At 41.1% G+C, this 27677-nt stretch overlaps 1 protein-coding gene across 18 annotated transcripts in view; it reads left to right on the top strand.

The window, feature by feature from the left end:
- The window catches only part of MYT1L (myelin transcription factor 1 like), a 313980-nt gene extending 291622 nt beyond the window's left edge, over positions 1–22358 (top strand). For 14 of the 18 annotated variants that reach the window (XM_081188985.1, XM_081188987.1, XM_081188990.1 and 11 more), the window contains 5 exons: positions 8708–8929; positions 15092–15183; positions 17056–17159; positions 18941–19084; positions 19425–22357. In XM_081188985.1, coding sequence (XP_081045111.1) covers positions 8708–8929; positions 15092–15183; positions 17056–17159; positions 18941–19084; positions 19425–19565 — 703 coding nt within the window. In that variant the 3' untranslated portion in view covers positions 19566–22357. The other 4 variants (XM_081188974.1, XM_081188981.1, XM_081188979.1 and 1 more) reach the window with 3 other exon arrangements.
- The last annotated feature ends 5319 nt before the right edge of the window (positions 22359–27677 follow it).

Here is a 27677-nt window from a genome sequence, read left to right as displayed (position 1 = left end):
ATGGCTCCCTAGGACACACTATCTACCGGAAAAAAACACACACCAACCGCTACTTACATGCACAATCACACCACCACCCTGCACAAATAAACTCCGTAGCCAAGACTCTCATCTCCAGAACCAAACGCCTGGCTGACAAAGACCACTTGACAACTGAGTTACAGAATCTCTCAAATGTGTTAATCGCCAACGGATACCAACAAAACAGGGTTACGAAGCTAATCCAAAAAGAAACACCCCCCAAAAACCAAGACACAGAAGAAAACAATGGCATGGCCCTCCTTCCTTATATCAAGGGCACTACAGATAAAATTAGCAAAATCCTCCATAAACACAATATCAAAACAGCCTTTTGCACCAACCAAAAAATAGCCAATATCCTCAGAAACCCAAAAGATAAAATCCAGTTAGAAAACCAAGGGGTCTATGAAATACCCTGCAAAGTCTGCCCAGCCACGTACATTGGACAAACAAACAGACGAATAAATGCACGTATCGCAGAACACAAGAATGCCGTCAAAAAAGAAGAAAAAACTTCCTCTCTTTACCAACACATGAAAGAAACAGGACACGAAATTAATTTTGCAGATTCCAAATTGCTCTTTAACATGGAACATCACCACAAGAGAATAATCATGGAAGCCATCGAGATAGAGAAACACCCTCACAACATGAACAAGCGTGACGACACGTCCCGCCTGCCAGACATCTGGAAATTAGCCCTCCCCACAAAAACCGACACCAGAACCAGAGACACACAGAACGCCATCTCCAATCAACCACACCAGACCCAAACCCAGACCCTCTCCACAGATAAAGTACAGACACCATCCAGTAGCCAAACCATATTGGCACCTCCGGATGCTGCACCCCCCTGCAATCCCTACACAGATCTGGCTGGCACAGGGCACAAAACCACAGCTCGCCCCTATACACGAAGCCAAGCCAGAGCACAACTAAGTGCAGTACAGCCATCTTCTCAGAAAAACTTTTCACAAGCTCAAGAGGTCAAGACACGAAAGCTTTAGCAACTAATCCACACCTAATGACCCTCCTAAGTGGTACTCAGAATATCACTCAAGAAATCACTCAAGATATCCCTCAAGTAATTAAGGAACAAAAGAAGAAAAGGCACACTAATCTGGGAACTCCCTCTCTGCCCAGAACGTTGGAGGCCATACACCACACCCCCTCAACAGTATTTATAGGAACTCAAACACTGAGATCCTGCTCTGTTCTAGTAACAAGAAGCCGAAAGCACCAGCCTGAAGATGACGAGTGAGACCTCGTCGAAACGTCGCCTAGACACCCCAACTCTTACACGGGAAGACACCCGAAGACACCAAAACCTGCATTCCTGTACCCGTGAAAATCTACGAAAGCAAATATCTCACCTCTACGGGGAGGAAACCTTCCAGCTGACAAGAACCTACGAGAAACTAGAAATCCGAAGAGCCACCATCTTATGTGATCTCTTGTTCCTACGCAACTGCCGAGACAACAACTTAATTCCCACATGCTTCCAACTTAAATTCCACTCTAAAACCCCAGCTACCGAAAGGATCCTGAAACGAACTGAACTATCCCTAATCAGAAACGAACTTCATAAGAAAAGATACCTACTAAACCAAACCAACAAAGATCTGCTCACTCTTCACCTCAAACTCTGTAACAAAATCCACCCTGCACTCTGGGACAAATGCAAACAACTAGCCGTTTGGAGAGCTGAAACAGAGTCCTCACATAAGACAGACACACACACCAACAAACTCCACAAACTAGAGAAACGCCAGAAGCCCAGCCACCCTCCACAACAACCCATGAAACAAACAGTACATAACATATCAGACAGGATCCTCACCTCAACTGAAACCAAAGTACTCTCCAAAGGTTTCAACTTTGCAGTCGCCCCGAGACGCATCCCCACGGAAAACATCATATGCGGAGTCGAAGCTAGCCTAACCAAAATCAACCCAGATGAAGCCAATAAAATCAGACTTGAAGTCACCAACATCCTCTGCTCCAGCAAACCACCCAGAAGCAATTTACACAAAGAAGAACAGAAAGCACTCACCAACCTGAGGAAAGACAACAACATAATCATTCTCCCAGCAGACAAAGGTAATGCCACTGTTGTGATGAACACATCGGACTACCAAGCAAAACTATCAAATCTACTCCAAGACCCTACCTACCAACCTATAAAAACAGATCCCACCACCTATCTGGAAAAAACCACCAAATCCAAAATAAAAGCCTCTCCTATCAGTGAAGAAATCCAGCTAAGAATCATCCCCAGAGAAAAATCATCCAGATGCCCCAAACTCTATGGTCTCCCCAAGATACACAAAGAAGGAACACCACTCAGACCAATAGTCAGCTCCATAGGCTCACCTCTACAAAATCTCGCTAAATTTCTCGCTAAGCAACTTCAGCCCTATGCAGAATCTATCGCTTCACACGTTACAAACTCCTTCCAGTTCATAGAAACAATAAAGAAGCAAAACCTACATCCCGAGGACCTACTTGTGAGCTTCGATGTTGTATCTCTCTTCACACAAGTGCCCATTAATGAAGCCTTGACAGCCATTCAAAACAAATACAATCCCCCCGAATACATCCTGGACCTGACCAACCACTGCCTAACCAACACGTACTTCATCCACAATGGACAAAGATATAAACAGATAGAAGGAGCACCTATGGGATCACCCCTCTCACCGGTCATCGCAAATCTGTACATGGAACACTTTGAAACCAATGCTTTAGACAAGTCAGAACACAAACCCAAACTTTGGCTCAGATATGTTGACGACACCTTTGTAATTTGGCCACACGGGAAGGAAAAACTAGATAGCTTCCTCACACATCTCAACAGCCTACACCCCAAAATACAATTCACTATGGAAATAGAAGCCAACAACCAACTTCCCTTCCTTGACGTCCTAATCTACAAAAAACCTGATGGCTCCCTAGGACACACTATCTACCGGAAAAAAACACACACCAACCGCTACTTACATGCACAATCACACCACCACCCTGCACAAATAAACTCCGTAGCCAAGACTCTCATCTCCAGAACCAAACGCCTGGCTGACAAAGACCACTTGACAACTGAGTTACAGAATCTCTCAAATGTGTTAATCGCCAACGGATACCAACAAAACAGGGTTACGAAGCTAATCCAAAAAGAAACACCCCCCAAAAACCAAGACACAGAAGAAAACAATGGCATGGCCCTCCTTCCTTATATCAAGGGCACTACAGATAAAATTAGCAAAATCCTCCATAAACACAATATCAAAACAGCCTTTTGCACCAACCAAAAAATAGCCAATATCCTCAGAAACCCAAAAGATAAAATCCAGTTAGAAAACCAAGGGGTCTATGAAATACCCTGCAAAGTCTGCCCAGCCACGTACATTGGACAAACAAACAGACGAATAAATGCACGTATCGCAGAACACAAGAATGCCGTCAAAAAAGAAGAAAAAACTTCCTCTCTTTACCAACACATGAAAGAAACAGGACACGAAATTAATTTTGCAGATTCCAAATTGCTCTTTAACATGGAACATCACCACAAGAGAATAATCATGGAAGCCATCGAGATAGAGAAACACCCTCACAACATGAACAAGCGTGACGACACGTCCCGCCTGCCAGACATCTGGAAATTAGCCCTCCCCACAAAAACCGACACCAGAACCAGAGACACACAGAACGCCATCTCCAATCAACCACACCAGACCCAAACCCAGACCCTCTCCACAGATAAAGTACAGACACCATCCAGTAGCCAAACCATATTGGCACCTCCGGATGCTGCACCCCCCTGCAATCCCTACACAGATCTGGCTGGCACAGGGCACAAAACCACAGCTCGCCCCTATACACGAAGCCAAGCCAGAGCACAACTAAGTGCAGTACAGCCATCTTCTCAGAAAAACTTTTCACAAGCTCAAGAGGTCAAGACACGAAAGCTTTAGCAACTAATCCACACCTAATGACCCTCCTAAGTGGTACTCAGAATATCACTCAAGAAATCACTCAAGATATCCCTCAAGTAATTAAGGAACAAAAGAAGAAAAGGCACACTAATCTGGGAACTCCCTCTCTGCCCAGAACGTTGGAGGCCATACACCACACCCCCTCAACAGTATTTATAGGAACTCAAACACTGAGATCCTGCTCTGTTCTAGTAACAAGAAGCCGAAAGCACCAGCCTGAAGATGACGAGTGAGACCTCGTCGAAACGTCGCCTAGACACCCCAACTCTTACACGGGAAGACACCCGAAGACACCAAAACCTGCATTCCTGTACCCGTGAAAATCTACGAAAGCAAATATCTCACCTCTACGGGGAGGAAACCTTCCAGCTGACAAGAACCTACGAGAAACTAGAAATCCGAAGAGCCACCATCTTATGTGATCTCTTGTTCCTACGCAACTGCCGAGACAACAACTTAATTCCCACATGCTTCCAACTTAAATTCCACTCTAAAACCCCAGCTACCGAAAGGATCCTGAAACGAACTGAACTATCCCTAATCAGAAACGAACTTCATAAGAAAAGATACCTACTAAACCAAACCAACAAAGATCTGCTCACTCTTCACCTCAAACTCTGTAACAAAATCCACCCTGCACTCTGGGACAAATGCAAACAACTAGCCGTTTGGAGAGCTGAAACAGAGTCCTCACATAAGACAGACACACACACCAACAAACTCCACAAACTAGAGAAACGCCAGAAGCCCAGCCACCCTCCACAACAACCCATGAAACAAACAGTACATAACATATCAGACAGGATCCTCACCTCAACTGAAACCAAAGTACTCTCCAAAGGTTTCAACTTTGCAGTCGCCCCGAGACGCATCCCCACGGAAAACATCATATGCGGAGTCGAAGCTAGCCTAACCAAAATCAACCCAGATGAAGCCAATAAAATCAGACTTGAAGTCACCAACATCCTCTGCTCCAGCAAACCACCCAGAAGCAATTTACACAAAGAAGAACAGAAAGCACTCACCAACCTGAGGAAAGACAACAACATAATCATTCTCCCAGCAGACAAAGGTAATGCCACTGTTGTGATGAACACATCGGACTACCAAGCAAAACTATCAAATCTACTCCAAGACCCTACCTACCAACCTATAAAAACAGATCCCACCACCTATCTGGAAAAAACCACCAAATCCAAAATAAAAGCCTCTCCTATCAGTGAAGAAATCCAGCTAAGAATCATCCCCAGAGAAAAATCATCCAGATGCCCCAAACTCTATGGTCTCCCCAAGATACACAAAGAAGGAACACCACTCAGACCAATAGTCAGCTCCATAGGCTCACCTCTACAAAATCTCGCTAAATTTCTCGCTAAGCAACTTCAGCCCTATGCAGAATCTATCGCTTCACACGTTACAAACTCCTTCCAGTTCATAGAAACAATAAAGAAGCAAAACCTACATCCCGAGGACCTACTTGTGAGCTTCGATGTTGTATCTCTCTTCACACAAGTGCCCATTAATGAAGCCTTGACAGCCATTCAAAACAAATACAATCCCCCCGAATACATCCTGGACCTGACCAACCACTGCCTAACCAACACGTACTTCATCCACAATGGACAAAGATATAAACAGATAGAAGGAGCACCTATGGGATCACCCCTCTCACCGGTCATCGCAAATCTGTACATGGAACACTTTGAAACCAATGCTTTAGACAAGTCAGAACACAAACCCAAACTTTGGCTCAGATATGTTGACGACACCTTTGTAATTTGGCCACACGGGAAGGAAAAACTAGATAGCTTCCTCACACATCTCAACAGCCTACACCCCAAAATACAATTCACTATGGAAATAGAAGCCAACAACCAACTTCCCTTCCTTGACGTCCTAATCTACAAAAAACCTGATGGCTCCCTAGGACACACTATCTACCGGAAAAAAACACACACCAACCGCTACTTACATGCACAATCACACCACCACCCTGCACAAATAAACTCCGTAGCCAAGACTCTCATCTCCAGAACCAAACGCCTGGCTGACAAAGACCACTTGACAACTGAGTTACAGAATCTCTCAAATGTGTTAATCGCCAACGGATACCAACAAAACAGGGTTACGAAGCTAATCCAAAAAGAAACACCCCCCAAAAACCAAGACACAGAAGAAAACAATGGCATGGCCCTCCTTCCTTATATCAAGGGCACTACAGATAAAATTAGCAAAATCCTCCATAAACACAATATCAAAACAGCCTTTTGCACCAACCAAAAAATAGCCAATATCCTCAGAAACCCAAAAGATAAAATCCAGTTAGAAAACCAAGGGGTCTATGAAATACCCTGCAAAGTCTGCCCAGCCACGTACATTGGACAAACAAACAGACGAATAAATGCACGTATCGCAGAACACAAGAATGCCGTCAAAAAAGAAGAAAAAACTTCCTCTCTTTACCAACACATGAAAGAAACAGGACACGAAATTAATTTTGCAGATTCCAAATTGCTCTTTAACATGGAACATCACCACAAGAGAATAATCATGGAAGCCATCGAGATAGAGAAACACCCTCACAACATGAACAAGCGTGACGACACGTCCCGCCTGCCAGACATCTGGAAATTAGCCCTCCCCACAAAAACCGACACCAGAACCAGAGACACACAGAACGCCATCTCCAATCAACCACACCAGACCCAAACCCAGACCCTCTCCACAGATAAAGTACAGACACCATCCAGTAGCCAAACCATATTGGCACCTCCGGATGCTGCACCCCCCTGCAATCCCTACACAGATCTGGCTGGCACAGGGCACAAAACCACAGCTCGCCCCTATACACGAAGCCAAGCCAGAGCACAACTAAGTGCAGTACAGCCATCTTCTCAGAAAAACTTTTCACAAGCTCAAGAGGTCAAGACACGAAAGCTTTAGCAACTAATCCACACCTAATGACCCTCCTAAGTGGTACTCAGAATATCACTCAAGAAATCACTCAAGATATCCCTCAAGTAATTAAGGAACAAAAGAAGAAAAGGCACACTAATCTGGGAACTCCCTCTCTGCCCAGAACGTTGGAGGCCATACACCACACCCCCTCAACAGTATTTATAGGAACTCAAACACTGAGATCCTGCTCTGTTCTAGTAACAAGAAGCCGAAAGCACCAGCCTGAAGATGACGAGTGAGACCTCGTCGAAACGTCGCCTAGACACCCCAACTCTTACACGGGAAGACACCCGAAGACACCAAAACCTGCATATATATATATATATACACACACACACATATATATCTACTCATATATATTCACACACATATATGCATACAAACACACACACATATGTGTCTGGAAAGATTTGAATTAAATGCAGCTTTCATAGTATTCATTCAGCATCTGACCAAATACTTCTACTGAAGACAATGAACAAATGAACTAGAAGCTGGTGGGTGCATTGTGCTTTTGATCAAGAATATGCACACATGAGTCTGTTGCCCATCTAGAATCTAGACTCTCGGGCACTCACAGATTTTCTGTGCCTAGCCATGGGAGAAATTTGAGGAGAGCATATGGATGCTTTCTCTTCCTATAGCCAACAGCAGGGCAGCTGTGCAACACAGCCGCTTTCTTTGTATGTACAGCATACCGTTTGCCTCCCCAGCTCTTTGAGGTTTTCTACAATATTGTATGGCTCTCTAGGTTCATTGCCCACACCCTGCACCGGACATGATTTTTTTAAAAGCTGCCATTTTAAGGGGCAATTGAAAATACAATGAGAAACATAAGGGGTTTTTTTTTGTTTTGTTTTGTGTCTGTTTCATAATAACAAAAGCAGAGCCAAACCTGCACACAACGTTCAGTTCTAATCACAACTCCTGGGTACTAAATTTAAGACTTTCCTATTTTAGAAAAGCAGTTGGCAAAGTCTGCATGAAAAATCCGGGATCTTATCACTAAGAAGCACGTTCACTGTTTCTCACCTAGGGAGGCACAAATCTGGTTTTGCACATAACACGAAGCCATGCTTTAGTAAATGATGGTTTATTAAATTATGGCTTAGCATTCTATGCCAGCAACTTAACTATGGCCTATTTACTGCCAACTAACCACATTAAGAAGCCTTGGTTTGTTCTTGACTGGTAAACCTTGGTTTATTTCATTTATGGCTTGGCACTGTGTGAAACTAGCACCCTTCCTTAATAGTGGTTTGTTTGGCCACCCCACTCCACAACATTCACCGTGTTACAAACACACAAGGGAAGAGGAGCTGGAAATCAGACTAAACTTTGGGAAAATAAGCCAAACTTCCTTTGGTAATCTGTGGAACCATTTATGGTTAATTCATGGTTTCTTAAACATGTCTTGGTGTTATGTGCAGACCTGGTCAGTAACAAAGGTTTGCTAGATTGGCGGTTACCATATCCCACTGTGTTGACATTACATTACATTTACACAGAGCTTGTTAGCGGAATGTTCCCAATTCCATTAGCATCTTTTATGTTTGTGTTGCATTTCTTGTTGGTGTTCTTGGTGGGGGTTGTTGTTGTTGCTGTTTGCTTTTTCTTTTAAGCCATAAAGCATGGTTGTTCTTTTTTTATGTGAGATTTATTTTGACTTTGTTGTAGAGGCTGCCAGGTATATGATGGCAAGACAATAAAGTTTATTTCATCTATCTGCTATCCAGATGTCCAGTTCCTGGTTGTGACGGTCAGGGTCATATAACCGGGAAATATGCCTCTCACCGTAGTGCATCAGGATGCCCTCTAGCTACTAAAAGGCAAAAGGATGGGTATTTGAATGGCTCCCAGTTTTCTTGGAAGTCAGTGAAGACGGAAGGTATGTCATGTCCGACCCCAGGATGTGATGGTTCAGGACATGTCAGTGGTAGTTTTCTTACACATAGGAGGTAAGTAACTGCAGAGGTCCCCCCCCCTATCTAACTGTACTTTATTTGAAATAAGCTCTCCATTGGCCGCAGTGTGCAAGTCTCTTTAAATTAATTTTAACACGTTATTCTGTGAAAAAAAGCGTCAACCAAGATTTCTTAGGTATGAAGCTAGATAGAACTACCTAGCTCATGTTTATGACACCCTTGAAACAAATTAGAGCCTATCAATCTTATAATAATGATTCGAGCCCAATATTGTTTTCTTAAAGCAAATTAACAAATAAGTACCGTGTGCCAATCTTTGGTTTTTATTTGATAAACTTTCAAGGCAGCTAGTTTTAGCCTTATGTTGATTTTATTAGAGAATCTGCAGCTTAGATTTGCCTAAACTCAACTAGATGTTCTAATCTGCACCATCTCCAAGTACAAACCTCCATGGTTTTTGTAAGTTTTTTCCTAGCAGAACATAGTGTGCCCGTGGTTCACCTGTCCAAAGTTAGTAAAGATGCTCTTCTAACATGCCTTAACCCAAGAACTCTGAAGAGAGAGAGAAAAGGTATTGAAAGGGGGAAATGTTTTACCTACGTTAACTAGCCCTTTTACTGAATGCGCTGCTATAGAACAATTAGTGGTAGCTAGTTGGTATCGTCCTGATGGTGATGCCAATGAGCAGTTTCAAAACTTGTTGACTGTTGATTATATTTACATATATATATGTAAAGACAGAGAGATCCCTTAGGAAAGAAAAGCATATTAAACAGCCACATATCTAATACTTAATGCAGAATGAGCTGGAACAAATCAGAATTAGCCGAAACAAACCTGTCCTGTTCTGCCTCCATACACAGGAGAAGGCTGGGTGGGCTGAGGAGAATCAGAATAGTTCTATCATTCCTGAAGTGTTCTTATGCAATGGAATAGGAATGTTGTTATTAAATATATGAAAAACAATAAATTTCTATTCCAATGAACCATATAGTATACTGCCTAGTTTGCTCCTGTGTATGGTTATGGCATGGAAGCATACCAGCCAAAGGCAGAAGATCATACGTATGTAAGTGCTATGGAGCTTACTTCCTTTTCATATCTCCTGGGCTTGCATGCCACTGCAGTTTCTGTAGTACTTCAGCCTGGAAAGACCTCCCTTTCAGAGACCCAAGACCGGAGCAAAGACAATAACACCATTACTCTTATTCTTATTACAATTAATTTATTAATCACCTTCTAAACCACCATCTCAAGGTGAGAAACGCAATAGATAATGAAAAACAGTTAAAAGCACGAAAGCAGCAAATGCATTTAAAACAAGACTAAAACTCTATGACAAAGGCTGGGAAAGCCTGTCATTGTTGCCTGGTGTGTTGTTGGGTTCTGAGCTGTTGTGTTGGACATCTTTGTGAGTTAGGCATATGACATGTATCAGCCTCCAGGATAAATCTTTTCACAATCTGTGGGGTTTGTTGATAACGCGTTCTGACAAAGGAAATAAACAGTTTAGCGCACCTGGATTCTTAAGGCTTGTGCCAACCATGTGAATGTTCCTTCCAGAGTAGGCAGAACTATGAATTAGTATGTCTTTGTGAAAACCAACTTAAGTATTACTAGGAATTAGAATGCTGTTAAAAAAAAGCACACAAGAGAGAGAGAGAGAGAGCGTACCATAGTAGGATTACAAACTAATCCCACTTGTAATCTAGGATCTGTGATTCAGGAGTGAGTAAGGAAAAGCTTCTATCTTATGTGCGATTATGCATATTATCCTATACAACCAACAAATAATCCGATGAAACACTGCTTCTCTTGGATGGAATTATTTTAGAACAATGAGTGACTTTGGGGAGTTAAATGTGTTTTGCTTTTAATTCCTTGTGCACCAAAGTCTATTTATTTTAAAATTCTGTTCAGACTGAATGCTTTCTTCTCTCTTTGCACATATATTCTGCACTAATTATATTTTCTTCATGTGAGAAACAGCCTCTCCTCATGTTTGTAAGGGTGTCCTCCAATTAAGTTTCTTAGATACGTTGAATGAATTTACACTGCAGATTTAACTGGCTTCTTCTTCCCAGGAAATTGTAGTTTGATAATTAGGGGGTAGCACTCCACATGCTACCATTCCCAGACCATTTTTATTGGAAGAGTAGATATAGCCCAAGCTCTTCACCTCAGCTACACATCTCTTTCAAGTATGTTACGGTTTAGTTAAGATGGTATTTGCGTGCGTGCAGAGTTAGTTCTGGGGTGTTAATAATTAGCATAACATGTCAAAGCCACAAGTGATGAAAAACAGAGGGTAGATTCTTCTTCTGAAATTTGTAACAAAATAGTCCCAAGTTTGTTTTGCAGCATGAAAAATAAATCTTTTGAGAAGCTGGTGGCCTAAACCTAGAAATGAGCTCAGTAGCGCTAGCCTCAAAAGCAGGCACTCATCATAGTCCTCTGTGCACCAGAAGCGGTTTAGTCATGCTGGCCACATGACCTGGAAAGCTGTCTGTGGACAAATGCTGGCTCCCTGGGCCTGAAGCAAGATGAGTGCCACACCCCATAGTCGCCTTTGACTGGACTTAACCGTCCAGGGGTCCTTTAGCTTTACCTGCCAGCTAGTGATCAGAGAGTCAGAGTGCAGCCCTGCAAGCTGCAATGCTCACATGCTGAGGCAACATGCTGGTGAAGGATTGCCCCTGCACCCAGCAACTGATGTCACCAGGTGGAGGAAATTGGTTCACAGCTCAACATGGACACCTTGGTGAGCCAAAACTGGCCTGTGGGATGGAGATTCCCACCCCTCTTGTGAAAGAGCTCAAATAACAATGAGACTGAAGTCATGCATTTGCTCATTCGTTGTTAGTTACCGACATTCAACTGGTGACAGGATTGAATCCTTATTCCATTTCAGACTCAAGCAATATGCATGATTATGAGACTAAATTCCATTATAGCGTATTCCACCAAACAGTAACCAACTTTCCTTCAGATGATGAACTATGGAAGTGACAGTTGAGTAATCTGGCCTATGAGTAAAGCAAATAAGATCTGATTTATCTTCACTAGCTGGCATTTTATGCCCTAAAGCACTATAAACAGAAATGAAGTCTGCCTATAAATCTATATCCTTATTATATTCCACCAGACTAATTATTATGACCGGCCTCTAGTGCCTGAGGAAATGAAATAACATGCAAGAAAATGGAAGATCTCCTTAATATATTGTGACTAATCTTTGCATTCATAATATATGAAATTGTGATGGTTAAAGATGGTTTAAGATTAGATTCTGAATCTAATCTGAGCCCTGTTTTCTTAGTAGTCAGTCTCATACACTCCCTTTTTAAATTTGCATTTACATTTGTGAACCTCACCCAGGCTTTAAATTGGCCCAGCTTTGTTTTTGTGAGCAATATATTAGAAAATATCAGTACAAACATCAAAGCAAGCAAATAGTTTAAGCATAACTAGCTTGCTTTCCTTTTCTATTCCTTCACTTTTCTCCATAATATAACTTGCCTTTAATAAAATTTAAAACATGCATGCAAGGCATGTCTTCCCCCCGCCTATTTTAAAGAGTGCTCAGGAGTTCCAGGTGTGTGCTAAGATTATAGTCTCAAGAAAGTGAGGGACAACTCAAAAGTTAGATTCCACACACCCAGTCAGTCTTATCTTAACAGTAAAAAAAGGTAAAGGGACCCCTGACCATTAGGTCCAGTCGTAGCTGACTCTGGGGTTGTGGCACTCATCTCGCTTTATTGGCTGAGGGAGCCGGCATACAGCTTCCGGGTCATGTGGCCAGCATAACTAAGCCGCTTCTGGCGAACCAGAGCAGCGCACGGAAACACTGTTTACCTTCCCGCCAGAGCAGTACCTATTTATCTACTTGCACTGGTGTGCTTTCGAACTGCTAGGTTGGCAGGAGCTGGGACCGAGCAACGGGAGCTCACCTCGTCGCAGGGATTCGAACCGCCGACCTTCTGATCAGCAAGTCCTAGGCTCTGTGGTTTAACCCACAGTGCCACCCGCGTCCCTATCTTAACAGTAGATAGCAGCAAATATCAAACCCACCACAGTCCCCAAACCTACAATTCAACAGTATGAGCCAAATGTAAGATAAAAACATGGGGAAAACATGTTACATTGTGGTTCATTCATATTGTGTTTTTTGGCCCAAAGACTTCCATAGCGGTTAACAGCATATTAATAAAGCAAGTAATACAGCAAAAGTACAAAAATACAACAAATCAGATGGGCCATGATTCTGTGATTTTGCCATCTACACAGTGAACTGGCTGAAAATTTGATGGCCACCAGCTCACCTAGAACTGGGTCATTCAATCCAGTTGCCATCTTTCACCTTAACCTATCTGCTTCTTTCTGTCGTTTGTTTAGGGCAACCCACCCACCCCCAGTGGCCCAAACCTTCTCTTACTAGGATCCTGAAACCAAAAGATTTGTGCAAAGTAGCTTCCATGAAAATAGCACCATTCCTGCAAGTTCCTGTCCTTAAAGGGTGAAGTTAGATGTCCCCAAGGCCCGCAAGCTCTCGTTCCATTTGGTGCACTCAGGCTACCACCTCTCTGTTCTGGGTTTATTTAGTAGATTATTCATCCAGGAGTAGCAGGTTGGAGTCTCCCCCTTTCCCCTTCTCAGCAGTACCAAAGGCTTTGATCCAAAGGCCAAGTCTCCAAGGTTTGTGCCTCTAACCAGACTGGGGGACCAACCCATTAGTAAGAATGAAGTGGGTGCTTCATTTAGTACAGCCATAGGCAAACATGTCCCTCCAGATGTTTTGGGACTACAACTCCCATAATCTCTGACCACTGGTCCTGTTAGCAAGGGATGATGGGAACTGTAGTCCCAAAACATCTTGAGGGCCGAGTTTGCCTATGCCTGATTTAGTAGATAGTGAGGGATCTGTGTATGCACCCCATAATCTTGCTTACTGCCCTCAAGTGTAGGAGAGGACACTGTTCCATTGCCAGTGGTGATTTGCTTTGGGAAGCAAAATTTCTTCGGCCAGCCCTGCCAAACCATTTCCTGGATAAATACTTGGAGGGCCAATGCAAACTCTATGACTGGTTTCAGGTGCCTTCACTCCAATCTGCCCCACAATATACATAAATATTATATACTATACATGATGGGTTCTGACACCTCTTTTTCTAGAAAAATAACACTGTAAAAAAACAATTAAAACTCTAAATTGGTCCTTAGTTTGTGCCATGTTCTCTTGGCATGCCCTTACTAATACAGTATATTTCATAGAATCACAGAATTGTAAAGACGGAAGTAGCCCAACCCCCTGCAGTCAAATTCCTAACCAGCAAAATTTCCCTCATACTATTTTGTAAATACAGAATGGTTATATGATTTTTGATTAGAACTCATCTAGAACTTGTGACAAACTTTTCAGGAGCTGCCCTATTGTTACACAATGGTAGGAAATGTTTCTGCATTTGTATTTGAACCTGCAAATGAAATGAAATCAGCTCAAATCCCTCAAGCTTAAAATAGGGTGTGTATCACTTATTTGGGATAAGATACAAGCTATAAATTCATATTTATTCCTTTGAGGTAGTTTAAATAAGAATGATAAATATAGGTTTCATTGCCGTGGGGAAAATTTGTTGCAAAAAGGTGTCCGTGTTCTAACTATAACTACTGTGATTTATTAAAACTGGGTTTATATGAAATGCGTGTTCTTGTCATTTGGTAAGAAAAACTAGGTTCTAAGACAGATGAACATGGGCATCTTCCCCGCAGCTGAACTATTATCCCCAGAGTCACAGCTTTCTTTATAAAAATAAGTCTCTACCCTTTGTATATGAGGCAAAAGTATGGGCACCATTCTCCTTGTTTGTTTAGTGAAAAACTAGCATTCTTCTACCTTTCAGTGTTTTTAGGCAGTGAATGAAGTTATTGCAACATCAGCCAATTAGACAAAGAGAAGAGGGACATACCATGGTGTACAAAAGTAACTAGTTTTTTTTCCCTTTCCATTTTTAAGTCTTATATTTTTCCTCTTCTTGTCTGAGAACAGTTCCTCTTCTCTTTCAGAATCCAACACCTTACCAGTGGCGGTCGAGGGAGACTTCCCTGTAACTCTGTTTCCGTAGTCGATTTAGCTGACGTACTGAACACCCGTGACTTATTACAATTAATAATTCTTTCCTCACTTATTGTCTACAGTCTATCAGGATGCCCCAGAGCTACGTCGGCAATGAAGAGAGCAAAGCTGTCGGGAGAACAAATGCTTACAATAAAGCAGAGGGCTAGCAATGGTAAATAGCTAATTGTTGTGGTTTAAATGAGACGCAGCTATCACTGTTTACTTCACTCTCTCACTGTGAGAATAATTTACTCACTATGGTATTACAAAGGAGTCTTTCTGAACACAATCTTGGAGTCCTTCTAGAAAGTGCCATCAGGCTACAGTGTACGGCACTGAAGTGATTTTGCTGCTGCTGCAAAAAATCAGCTTCTGAACGTGCTTCAGAGAACACCTATGCTGTCAAAAGGGAACCATTAAGTCTAAAATTCCATTACATTTGGCATGGGTATTTAATCTGCTCCATTATACTATGTATGTCCAGAAAAGCTCATATAATATAATCACTTCATCTGGCGTTATGATGAAACTTGGATACTTTTATCAATTTTATTTTCATCATTTTTACCCTGCCTTTTTTATCCAAAACTATGCCAGAAAGCTATGGATGAGCAAAAAGAACCGAGATGTCGAGCAACAATTCAGTAACCTTACATATCATTCATATGAAAGAAAGACAAGAACAAATATCTCAAGAAAAAAATAAAACTTAGCTGTATGGTGCTAATGAAGAGTATGTTTAAATTTAGAATGTGGAAGGACTTTTCCACCCCATGGGAATGTCAAGGTTCACAGCTGGGCTGGATACTTGCCCTATTTTCTCCCTTTCCTCCACTTACGCATGCAGATGGCACAGTGGGATGTTGGGAGGGTCTGTACATGCTTTCCATACCACCATCCAGTTCTTCCTCTCTGTGCCTTGCAAGCTACTTACCATATTTTTCCATGTATAAGATGATCTTTCCCCCCAAATTTTGTAAGTTTAAAATTGGGGGTTGTCTTATACACGGAACGTTGCAATTAAATATATAGATAAATATATGCTGCCATCCATATTCTTTCCCCCCAGCCTCCCCTCACTATTGGCCTCACAACAAACACTGGTCTGGTACTTCCCCTCCCCCAACAGCCCCCACTCCGGACATTGTCCCTTCCACCCAGTTCCCTCAGCCACCCCCTGGCTACCCAGACCCTCCATTCCCCAAGCGCACTCACTCAGGCAGGCCTGGCAGTCGCAACTCCTCAATCAGTGTTCACATCTGCCAGCACACATGGAGTAAATAGGGTACATACCAAAATAAAAAAATTCCTTCCAGTAGCACCTTAAAGACCAACTAAGTTAGTTCTTAGTATGAGCTTTCGTGTGCATGCACAATTCTTCAGATACATACCGTAAATACTGAGACAGAAGTGCAGCACACAGGCGGGAGAGCTGGTGCTGCAGCTACAGTGGAGTTACACTGAGCTAATATGAGCAGCCGCCATTACACAGCTTGCCTCACTGTTTGTTGTTTAAATATACAGTACTAAATATACCGGTGTTTTGAATATTTAATAAAATATCAGTATTGTTCTGTTTGGTGTTTAAAATATTTATTTCTTAATTTGGGGCTCAAAAAATAGGGGTCGTCTTATACATGGGGGCGTCTTATACACGGAAAAATACAGTATATTCTACATGCCTTTTTTGACAGGTTGGGTAGGATGAAAATGTGAAGAGTATGCAGAGACCTGCCACTCCCTTCAGTGACCCATCACAGGGCCTGGGCAACAGGGGAGAGAGCTGGGGACCATTAAGCCTTATAGAATCTTCCACGTGTGGTTACTTTGCCAGCGGGTGGATTCCTACGGTCTTGGTTCCCCTTAGAATGTTCTTACCTTAGCTTGTGGAAGGCTCTGCTTAAAATGGAATATCCCATGAGATGTAACCATTTTGACCTTTTTGTTTTATTGACCTAAACTTCAAACTGTGAAATGGCTCAGTTGCTTAACTCAGATTTCTAACAACTATATTTTAATATATCTTTTTATTATTATTGCATAGGTATAGAAAATGATGAAGAAATTAAACAGTTAGATGAAGAAATAAAGGAACTAAATGAATCCAACTCCCAGATGGAAGCTGATATGATAAAACTCCGAACTCAGGTAACAGTTTTATAAAGTCCTAAATCCAGTGGTTTTTTACATGACTGGATTAAGATAAATAAATAGGCTAGTCGCACCCTGTGGGGCTATTTTATTTTATTTCTCCCAATTTTTCCTTAATGTGTTTGCCGTGTTTTAAAAACCGTATGAGAGGTTAGAAAACCGTGATTTGGTACTGCTTCCCTAGCATGGCAGCTGCAAACATTTCTCCCTGAAATCATAATCAAAACCATCAGGTTAAAAAGAAGGATTTTGTTCTAAATGAATATGTACAGCTTTTACTCTCTTATATATGGATGATAGATGGAGGGGGGGAGAGTAAAGGCAGATCACCAGAAATCAATGGTCCAAGCTTTTTGCTCAGGCACGCAAGATGCTACATTGTGCAAAGGAGCAAACTATCCATGATGTTAAGTACTGTTTTGAATCGCAACTAGCCATGTTCCTTTTCTCCTAAAAAGTAACTGTGGTGCTCCGAACTTGGATCTGAATTGCACTGCAGGGAAAGAGGCCACTTAACCATTTTCCCATCTCCATTTTCCTTGCAAAAATGGTCTCCTGCCCCAAAGTGCTTATTTGTTCTGATTTTTAAGCAGTTTAAGGGAGACAATTGTTGGACAATGGGGGAGGCGAAAAGGAACCCTTTGCTGCGGCCCTGATCCAGGGTGGAGGGATGGCTCTCCTTTTTTTGAAAACAAAAGGAGGCTGCGAGCACGTGTTTAAAAATAAGCTTAAAGTCATATCTAGTTTTGGTCATTGACTGCTGCTTAATATCTATTTCCATCTGTTCTTAGTTTACGTAGATGGTTCAAAAAGTGTAGTTTTCTACAGATAAAAATGGACATGGACTAATCCATTGTAAGGCCGGGGAACAATTTGCATTATTTATATATATATATTTCAGAGGATGGTATGTGGTAGGCACGATTTTTTTTTAAAAAACTTGGCTTTTCTTAATTCCAAGTGAAGAGTATGAATTAGATGTGAGGTGTAAAAGGAGTACTTTATTGTGAGACGTCAAGCCCAGGAGATTTGGCAGAACATAATGGCTTGGGTTCAGTGTTTCCATAAGGGTCATTCCACGTCATTTCAACGAGGTCATGTCACCCTCCGTCTCAGATGTTGATGAAATTTGGTGTACACCCTTCCCTTATGGTTGAAAGAAACCCCCTTAATTCCCCCCCCCATCTCAAATAGTTTTAATTTTTATAGCACTTCAAAGTTTTGTTAAATCTGTGTTGTCTGTCCCTCTCAAGACCCTTGGCACAAGATACCCTTGTGTACATTCCCCCACATAACCAATGATCAGATCTCTTAGAAATTTTACAGGAAACTTCGAAGTGCTATAAAATTAAAACCGTTTGAGGCAGAGGGGGGGGGGGAATTAAGGGGGTTTCTTTCAACCATAAGGGAAGGGTGTACACCAAGTTTCATCAAAATATGAGATGGTTGGTGACAAAACCCTTGTTTTTTGCATTGATTTGATGTGGAATCACCCATAAGTGGAACGCTGAACACAGAACACAGACCAGAGGAAGAGGCCACTAATTCTTCCTTCCTCCTGAGCATTTTTTGCTCCCTGAAATCTGTTCTGGAAGGTTGGATGAGCTATAGAACAGCAAAAGATGCACTGCACCCTCCAAGTACCGTAGATCTGCACTGGCTCATAGAGGGACACTCTGCATCAACTTAGTGTTATAATTGACATAACATTCCCCCCCTCCGTCGTTTTAAAGATGTTCTGCTTCCTGTTACATTGTACACTATTCTGTCCCTTTCAGATTACCACCATGGAGAGCAACCTGAAGACGATAGAAGAAGAAAACAAAGTAATTGAGCAACAAAATGAGTCGCTCCTTCACGAATTGGCTAATTTAAGCCAATCTTTAATTCATAGTCTAGCTAATATCCAGCTACCGCATATGGTAAGTGACTGAGGCACAAGTTAAGGAATTTGGCGGTCTCCTTCACCTCATACAGTAGATGTCTTTTTGTTTTTATATTTATGGCTCCTCAGCCCGATGGAGATTTGCGGTATCAACCCTGAAACCATAGAGATAAATTTAACTGCTAAAAAAAAAAAAAAAAAAAGACACGGTGGGCCAATTCCGATGTCTCCTGTAAAAATTAAGTAAGCGCTAAACTAGACCTTTTTAATGTGCTAAGAAAATGGTGTCAATGTGCTGTGATAGTTTGTTATGCATAAATGAATATACCATTAAGCAAATAAAAGTTGTATATGAACTACTATTTAATATCTCGTAGGAACCAATCAATGAACAAAATTTTGATGCTTACGTGACCACTTTGACGGACATGTATACAAATCAAGATCGTTATCAGAGTCCAGAAAATAAAGCCCTACTGGAAAATATAAAACAGGCTGTGAGAGGAATTCAGGTGTGAGCAGCTGCTGTAGTGGTGAAAAAAATCTTACCTTTAAAAAAAAATGATGCCTCTTGTTTTTTGCTGCTGTAATTTACCAGAAAGTGTTATATATTTCTTTCTGTTTAAAACAGTGTTATGCTTACAAGACTTCATGATAATTTTATGTCTTGCTTTAAAGATAGTAATTGCAGAATAGTTTTTTGAATACATTCACATTTTGTACGTTTTCATATAAGCTGACATAGTGTGATATGCCATGTAATGTTTATAGCTGCTAACGTATGCACATTTTTGGGGTAAATATATTTCTGAAGAGGTAAGCTGATCAAAATAGAGTGTAAATTCTTTTTAATGCTTTAGTGATTAAATGTTTTAGTATTTTGAACTGAAATGGACAAAAAAAATGAAAAAGAAAAAAGAAAATCCGCTTTGAATGACAATGTTGCAGTCTGCGGCCACTTTTTAGACACTCTCATTTTGTCTCATTGCTGGAGGATTTTATGGGATTTAAGAAATTACATTTTGTGTGCATATTGTTTCATAGCAAGATTTGGTTGCCAAAAATGCTTTATTTTTGAACAATGCTTGAAATATTGTGTGACTTTTGTTTTCAGAGGATGGTATGTGGCGGGGGGCAATAAAAAGAAGGTTTTGTTTTGTTTTGTTTTGTTTTTGTTTTTAATTCCAAGCAAAGGGCATGAATTAGATGTGAGATGTAAAAGGAGTAATTTATTGTAAGACAACATCAAGCCATGGAAACTTGAGAGAGAAGATTCAAAGCAGCTTAAACAGCACTTTTTAATTAACTTCTAAGCATTACATGGTATGAATATGGGAACCTCCATAATGACAGGAGCTCTATCAGAGGTGGACAACATGAAGATATCAACTTTTCTTTTCAAATACACTTTGGAGCCAACATCCTCTGTTTCTCCAGGACTCCTAGAGTTTCCCTCTGAGTTATCTGTTACAGCATTGTAGTTCATCTTTCAGAAGTTCAGTCTTTCCTTCCTAATACAAAGGCAATAGTTTCAAAGAAATATTGCCATTAAAAAAAAGTTTTTAATTTGGGAATGAACCCCCTAAGTTTTATCTTTACAGTAGTTACTGGCCTGGATTCATTGCTACCCTGCGTAGGAAATAGAATGCAGTTCAGTTAACCTGGTTTTTTTTACCTTGTTCCCTTTTTTTTACTGTTTTGGTTCTGGGGTTACGGTTATTATTTTTATTTTTTGGCGTACAATCATTATTCCTGTGGCATTTCCATATGCTATCTATTTGTTCTACTGTTACCTATTGCAAAAAATAAATAAAAATAAATGAATGAATGCAATCAGAAAATTTAATGTAACTAAATATACTTTGGCACTTTTTGCTTTAAATTGCATCATTTCAAGCTAAAAAAAAAAGACGTATTGTACTTTTCAGATTTGATTGTTATTTCTTCAAAATAACTGCACTATATGTATGCATAAGACCACTTTTTCTTGCGGCATTTTTTTTGTTTCCCCCCCTCCCATTTAAATTAGTAATTCAGATGGCGTGTCGTGTATGTCGGATGTTGAATTGATTTCGATTTGATAGCATATCTTTTCCTTCCATGTCTTGATGTTATGCAGAAAGTACAAAAGTACTTTGAAAAAATTTTGTTATGAAAAAAATAAATAAAAAAGATGGGTTTTGTAAAAAATAATAAAATAATAATAATAAATAAAATAAAATATTTTTAGCAGAACAGGACTTACAGGGTCATTGTCCCCACAATGTGCCAGTTGACTATTTGCACTTACCTTGCCCTATATATCCATACGGAGGTGTGCAATCTCGTGTGTCATTCGCTTTGTGACACTAAATTTGAACAAATTAGAGTGGAAGCCGACGTGGGCTCGTCCAATAATATTTGCTACAGGGATCTCACAACAAATATTCTGATACAATACTCAACCTCGGTATATATATATATGTATAAATATATGTATATCCCAGCGGCACTTTATACTATTCACTGTACAAAAAGCTTACAGTTTTTCCACGAGGACTTTAATAACTAGCTGGGAGAAGATTATGTAATTACTTTGGGGGCTCTGCAGTGTCTTCTTCTGTATAGTGCCCTCCTTTTTCTGTTGTGCTATTAGTTGTAGCTGCCATGCTTAGAATTGCCTTTTTGAGAGCTGAAGCAAGGTGCTTGTCGTTCACCTTCTGCCATATATATTGTACTTTTTGCCCTAGCCTCCTTTTAGGGCTCTCATTGTTCATAAGGGCATATGCATTTTTTTCCACTGCATTGTGTCTGCCGCTTCTTTGCCAATATAGTAATGCTTTCCGTAGAGTAATAGATAGTATCAGTTTTGGATTCTTATCGTTATCACCTATGTACAATGGGAAAAAGGGATTTTAAGCACAAATCCGCGCTGCTCATCTAATGTTGGTACATAATATCAAATCAAAAGATATCTGTGACTATTATATAGGGATCACACACAAAAAAAGTGTCACATATTAGAATGCTGACCTTTCATCTGAAATTATTGTGAGTCATCAGAGTTTTATTTATTCTAACTTATTGTTCATTTTTCTTGCGTTTGATTTAAGTGCTCATTTATTAAGACAGAATTTTGTATAAACTACTTATTGTGCTCTCTGTGGAACTGAGGTTTGATTTATTTTTGTACTACACGGCATGGGTTTGTTGACATTTTAATTTTGCTATAAATGTGTGAAATCACAAGTTGCTGTGATAACTTCATTTTTAAATTGTGAAATTTGTACAAATTTTGTCATGCTGGATGTGAACACATCTTACTCTAAATAAATAAATGAATAAATAAACAAGCAAACGTGTTGCCACATTTGTAGCACAGCTGTTCTCTGATCCATTTTTACCTTTCTTGATTTCACCCACGGTACTGGCAGTCTCATATATTCAGCCAAACTTTGCAGGGGCACCTTTCTTTCTCCTTTTTAATAACTGAATTCACATCCTATAAACACACACACCCATAACTTTCTGTGTATAAGACGCCCCCATGTATAAGACGAGCCCTATTTTTTAAAATACCAAAATTAAGAAATTAGGTTGACACCAGTCTTAAAAGACCTACATTGGCTCCCAGTACGTTTCCGAGCGCAATTCAAAGTGTTGGTGCTGATCTTTAAAGCCCTAAATGGCCTTCAGGATACCTGAAGGAGCGTCTCCACCCCCATGGTCTGCCCGGACGCTGAGGTCCAGTGCCGAAGGCCTTCTGGCGGTTCCCTCGCTGCAATAAACCAAGTTACAGGGAACCAGGTAGTGGCATCCGCCCTGTAGAACGCCCTCCCACCAGATGTCAAAGAGAACAACAACTACCAGACTTTTAGAAGACATCTGAAGGCAGCCCTGTTTAGGGAAGCTTTTAATGTTTAACAGACTATTGTATTTTAATATTTTGTTGGAAGCCGCCCAGAGTGGTGGAGGAAACCCAGCCAAGTGGGCGGAGTATAAATTTATTATTATTATTATTATTATTATTATTATTATTATTATTAGGCTTTTGGGGGTGGGGGTGAGAGAGGTCCAATTGCTCACCCTCCTGCCCACCACTGCCAGTCACTTGCCACAGCCACCAATTGTCTGCCCGCTCACCATAGCCGCCAACCACCTGCCCAATTGCCACAGGCAATTGCCAGCAGACCTTGCTGCAGCCACCAATCACCTGCCCAGTCGCCGCTGCCCATCTCCTGCTTGCTGCTGCCATTAATCACACGTTCCCACTCTGCATTCACTATCTGTGTATAAGATAACACCCAATTTTGGCTTTTTTTCCCTTAGCAAAAAGCATTGTCTTATACACGGAAAAATACGGTATATATAGTTTTGAATTATCTGGCCAGATTCTTCATTTCTCAACAGACTCATTCTTAGAAACACTTACCAACTTGGAGTAGTAGAGCCCAAGTTATTAGAACCTACATTTTTAATAGCTCCTCTTCACTCAGAATTGTTGACAACTATATCTGTTAGGTGCAAGGTATTATCTTTTTAATACCTGGACCTTATCTACTTACACTTAACTTTCCATGCTGGGCTCAGGTTCTCATCACTAATGTTTATTCCACTCAATGTCCCATGTTTTCCCCTCCCATATTTTGATTTTACTACCCCCTGCACATGTATGCACACATACATACAGTTACATATCTATCATCTATCTATCTATCTATCTATCTATCTATCTATCTATCTATCATCTATCTTTTTTTCTGCATGCTTTCCAGCTGAGGCTTCAAAAGCTGGGACTTGACCACCTATGATAGCAAATGATGAAAATGCAAAATACACTTCTATAAGAATACCACGGTTCTCAGTAGATTTTTGTTTTAAAGTGTAAAGAGATCCCTCAGTAATGAATAATTCAGTAATCACCTTTGACACATAATGTATGATGAAAACAGCAAAGAACAGTTAAACACAAAGCAAAAAAAAACCAAACCAACCAATGCGTTTATAGCAAACATTAAACAATACAAATTAAGACACCCATGGCAAAGACCTGTTTGTCCAGCTGAGAAATCCTATGAGCACAAAAATGGTCTTCCATTGTTTCTGGGAAGTGCAGGGAGTGAGTGCCTGGTGTATCTTGACAGGAACGCCATGCCACAGAACAGGGGCAGCCAAACTAAAAGCCCTACCCTAAGTTCTGAGATCCTTGGACTTTGCAAGAGAAACTTTCCCACAGACCACAGTGATCTGCTGAGTGTATAAAGGATAAGGCAATCTCTTAACGTAGACTGGACCTGAGGAGTATACCACTTCATATGTCTTGAACCAGCCTGGCCGCAGATGAGGACCAACAAATTGTGTGCACTCTCTCTCTCTCTCTCTGCTTCTTGTGTTTGAAGACTGGAGTTTAAAATATCCATTCATTCATTGATGATATTTTTTTAAAAAAGAAGTCCCTTCTCTTTTAAAATATTCTCTGTCAAGGGGTGGGGGTAGAACCCAGAATTTTCTATAAATAACTATTCAGAGAAAGCAAAAAAAAAAATTAATCCATAGATGGTTGATGTGTTAATTTGTAAGAAAATCGGGAAATGAAAATTTTAAAATGTGGGTTACATTAATCCTGGGGCTTTATGCATTCTTTAAATATATGCAGCTTGCTGCCAGGACCAACCTGAAGCAAATTCGCCCCATGTGTTTTCTTCTGGAATGTTATGCTGTGTGATGATAACCATGTGAAATTAAAACTTCCATAAACTGCATTCTTACTCATGTGGCAACCAATTGTAGATGGTAGCAGTGCGGAGAGAAAACCAGCAAGTGGCAGTATTGGACAAAAAACAAGATAAAGCAGGAATGTGTTCAAGGAAGCACATAAGAAATTGTAGCCAGAATCTGAATAGTTCTTTAGTTGCCAGAAATAAGCACAACTTCACTGGTTTCAAGTCATCTTGAGGTAACATTTTTATCCAGAATTCACCTAAAATGAACCGCCACATTGATTTGATTCCAGATTTTTGTGAGGCAAGGCATGAAAGATGTTTTATTGGTGATGCAAGCCTTTTTCACGTTGTGAACCTGCTTTTGATTGCAAAGTTCTGAAATTGACCATAGTGTGAAATACCTAAATATTTTTCCCAGCTGCTCACATTGCAAAATATATTATTGTTCATTCAGGCTCATATTTGTTGTGCATTTGTGTTTCACTTTTCCTCCTACCGGTAATCTTTGTTCTTCCTACTGAGCTACCGCTCAAATAGTTACATCAAAACATGGGTTTTTCTTTAGATAATGTTCTAGCATATTTTCACACCATTTCCTGTACAGAAGAATCAAACATTGCCAGGACTTGCCTCTGATTGTACTGCTGGGAAGGAACAAAGTTGTGCTGTCTGGATTATCCAGAAAGTAGGGAATCATCTTTCATTCTTGGAAGTCTCCAGAAGGAGGTCTGCCAAAATAATAACTGGTAGAATTCTGTTGGCCATGGTTTGGCTACCTCCTCCACCTCTGGATTTAGCTTCAGCCAACTTAGACTTTATCTTCCAATTGCTCTATATACATCTTGAATAGTGCCTGGAAAATAGTTGGCTTTCAGAAGAAGCAATCAGTTGAAGGTTTTCTACTTCTCCAAAAGCCAAAACTCCCCCCCCCCCCGCAAGCTAATTGGATATTAGAATCATTGGTCGTTATCAAAATCCTGCTCTAGAACATTTTGCCATAACCCCGTAATCTTTATTGACACAGAACATCCTGTTTCAGGCAAAGGATAAACAAAAAAAAATCTGCTCCAGATGTAAATTATGTCTTTCTATCTTTTTCTATTTTAATTTCTAAGATTTCCTAGCACACAATATGCATCGTTCTGACTTTGGCAGAAGTTAGCTTCCCTTTGACCGTTGCCAGCAAATTATGTGTTTAAAACTAAAAGTATAAATATGTCACAAATTGGACATTCCTATTACATCCGTTTGGAGTATTATCAGTACATTTAAATAAACAGTAACACTGGCTGCCTGAAGGTATTACACAACACTCAGGAGAAAAAGTTCATGTTGACCTAGAAATAGTATTGAACTGTGTGTGTGTGTGTGTGTGTGTGTGTGATTGTGCACTTACGGTAATTTGGCTTTTGATACAAATACTTTTGGTTCTGATAACAAGCTGCTTCAAATTATATTCTGTAAGTTTCAGTGAGAGAATAAAACATGCCACTGTTTTGTGGAAGTTTTTCTCTGTTTAAAAATACAATTCCAGCATCAGATCCTAACCAAGACTATTCCTTGCCATAATTAACTTCATGATAACTGTTCAATATCAATCACACTCGCTCGCCAATACATCATACTCTCAGGGAGTAACTTTGAAGTTGATAGATGGATGCAGCTCCCTCTTAAGTCAAGGAAAATACTCTGTATTCCTGTGAGATAATGTGCTGGTGACCCCTGGCAGTGGTCTGCCGCTACTATCCATCAGGTGGTGGCTGCTTGATTTCAGGATACACACCCAATGCCTGCACCAAAACCAGCTTACATCTGTAATCAATAAAAGTTGTGGCCTTATTTGATCCCGAACATTGGTGCTTTGTGTCTTTGCTGGGTCTTATGTGTGAGCATGCACTTCCCTCCCCGCCTGCAGGTAAAAAAAAAAAGGTAAATGATCCCGACCGGTCAAGCCTAGTCAAAGGGGGCTATGGGGTTGTGGTGCTCATCTCGCTTTCAGGCCAAGGGTGCTGGCGTTTGTCCACAGACAGCTTTCTGTGGCATGTGGCCAGCACGACTAAATTGCTTCTGGCGCAATGGAACACCATGACGGAAACCAGAGTGCACAGAAACGCCGTTTACCTTCCCGCCACAGCGGTACCTATTTATCTACTTGCACTGGCGTGCTTTCGAACTGCTAGGTTGGCAGGAGCAGGGACTGAGCAATGGGAGCTCACCCCGTCGGGGGGATTCGAACTGCCGACCTTCTGATCGGCAAGCCCAAGAGGCTCAGTGGTTTAGACCACAGCGCCACCCGCATCCCTGCTGCTCCATTGCACCAGGGCCTCCATTGTGGTGCTCCCATCTGTATGTTTTGTTTACAGTTCTCTGCTGCGGTTGTAGTTCAAAAGTATAAGTGGCCTTCCATGGAGTATTCCTGTCAAACACTACAGTATGCTTCTCTACTCATAAGTAAGCCCTACTGAGTTCAGTCAGGGTTACTCCAAAGTGTTTCAGACGATGTTCTGTAACTCACAACCAAAGGACACACACACAAATGTGTCTCGCTGTTTCACCACAATGAGCCTTCAAAGTGGCTGGCAACTCATGTTAACCACGACGTTAGCTTCAAGCTTTGCGTTAAAGAGCTAAGTCAGCGATGGGGCGCCTTTTTCCAGCCCGAGGGGCTCTTCTGGGCCACATGCCAGCCTTGGTGGGGCAATAGGCACCAAGTGCAACATCAGGCAAGCCCATCTGGAAACAACTCCTTTGATTTGGAAGCCCTTTCGAAATCTTAACGGGAATGAGGAGTTAACATGTTTGTGGATTTACTGGGTGCATTCTGAAGAACCTATTCCGGAGCACTTTCACCTGCCCTTATGTTCAAGGGACACACCCTGACACACTGAAAACAGATGGGGGGGGGGGGGCTTGTGTGAGGCCTGATTC

This window comes from Podarcis bocagei (genome assembly GCF_964188305.1).
Source record: "Podarcis bocagei genome assembly, chromosome: 3".
In the NCBI taxonomy this organism is placed as follows: Eukaryota; Metazoa; Chordata; class Lepidosauria; order Squamata; family Lacertidae; genus Podarcis; species Podarcis bocagei.
Note: the sequence above shows the minus strand (reverse complement) of the source record. Positions and strands in the feature narration are given on the sequence as shown.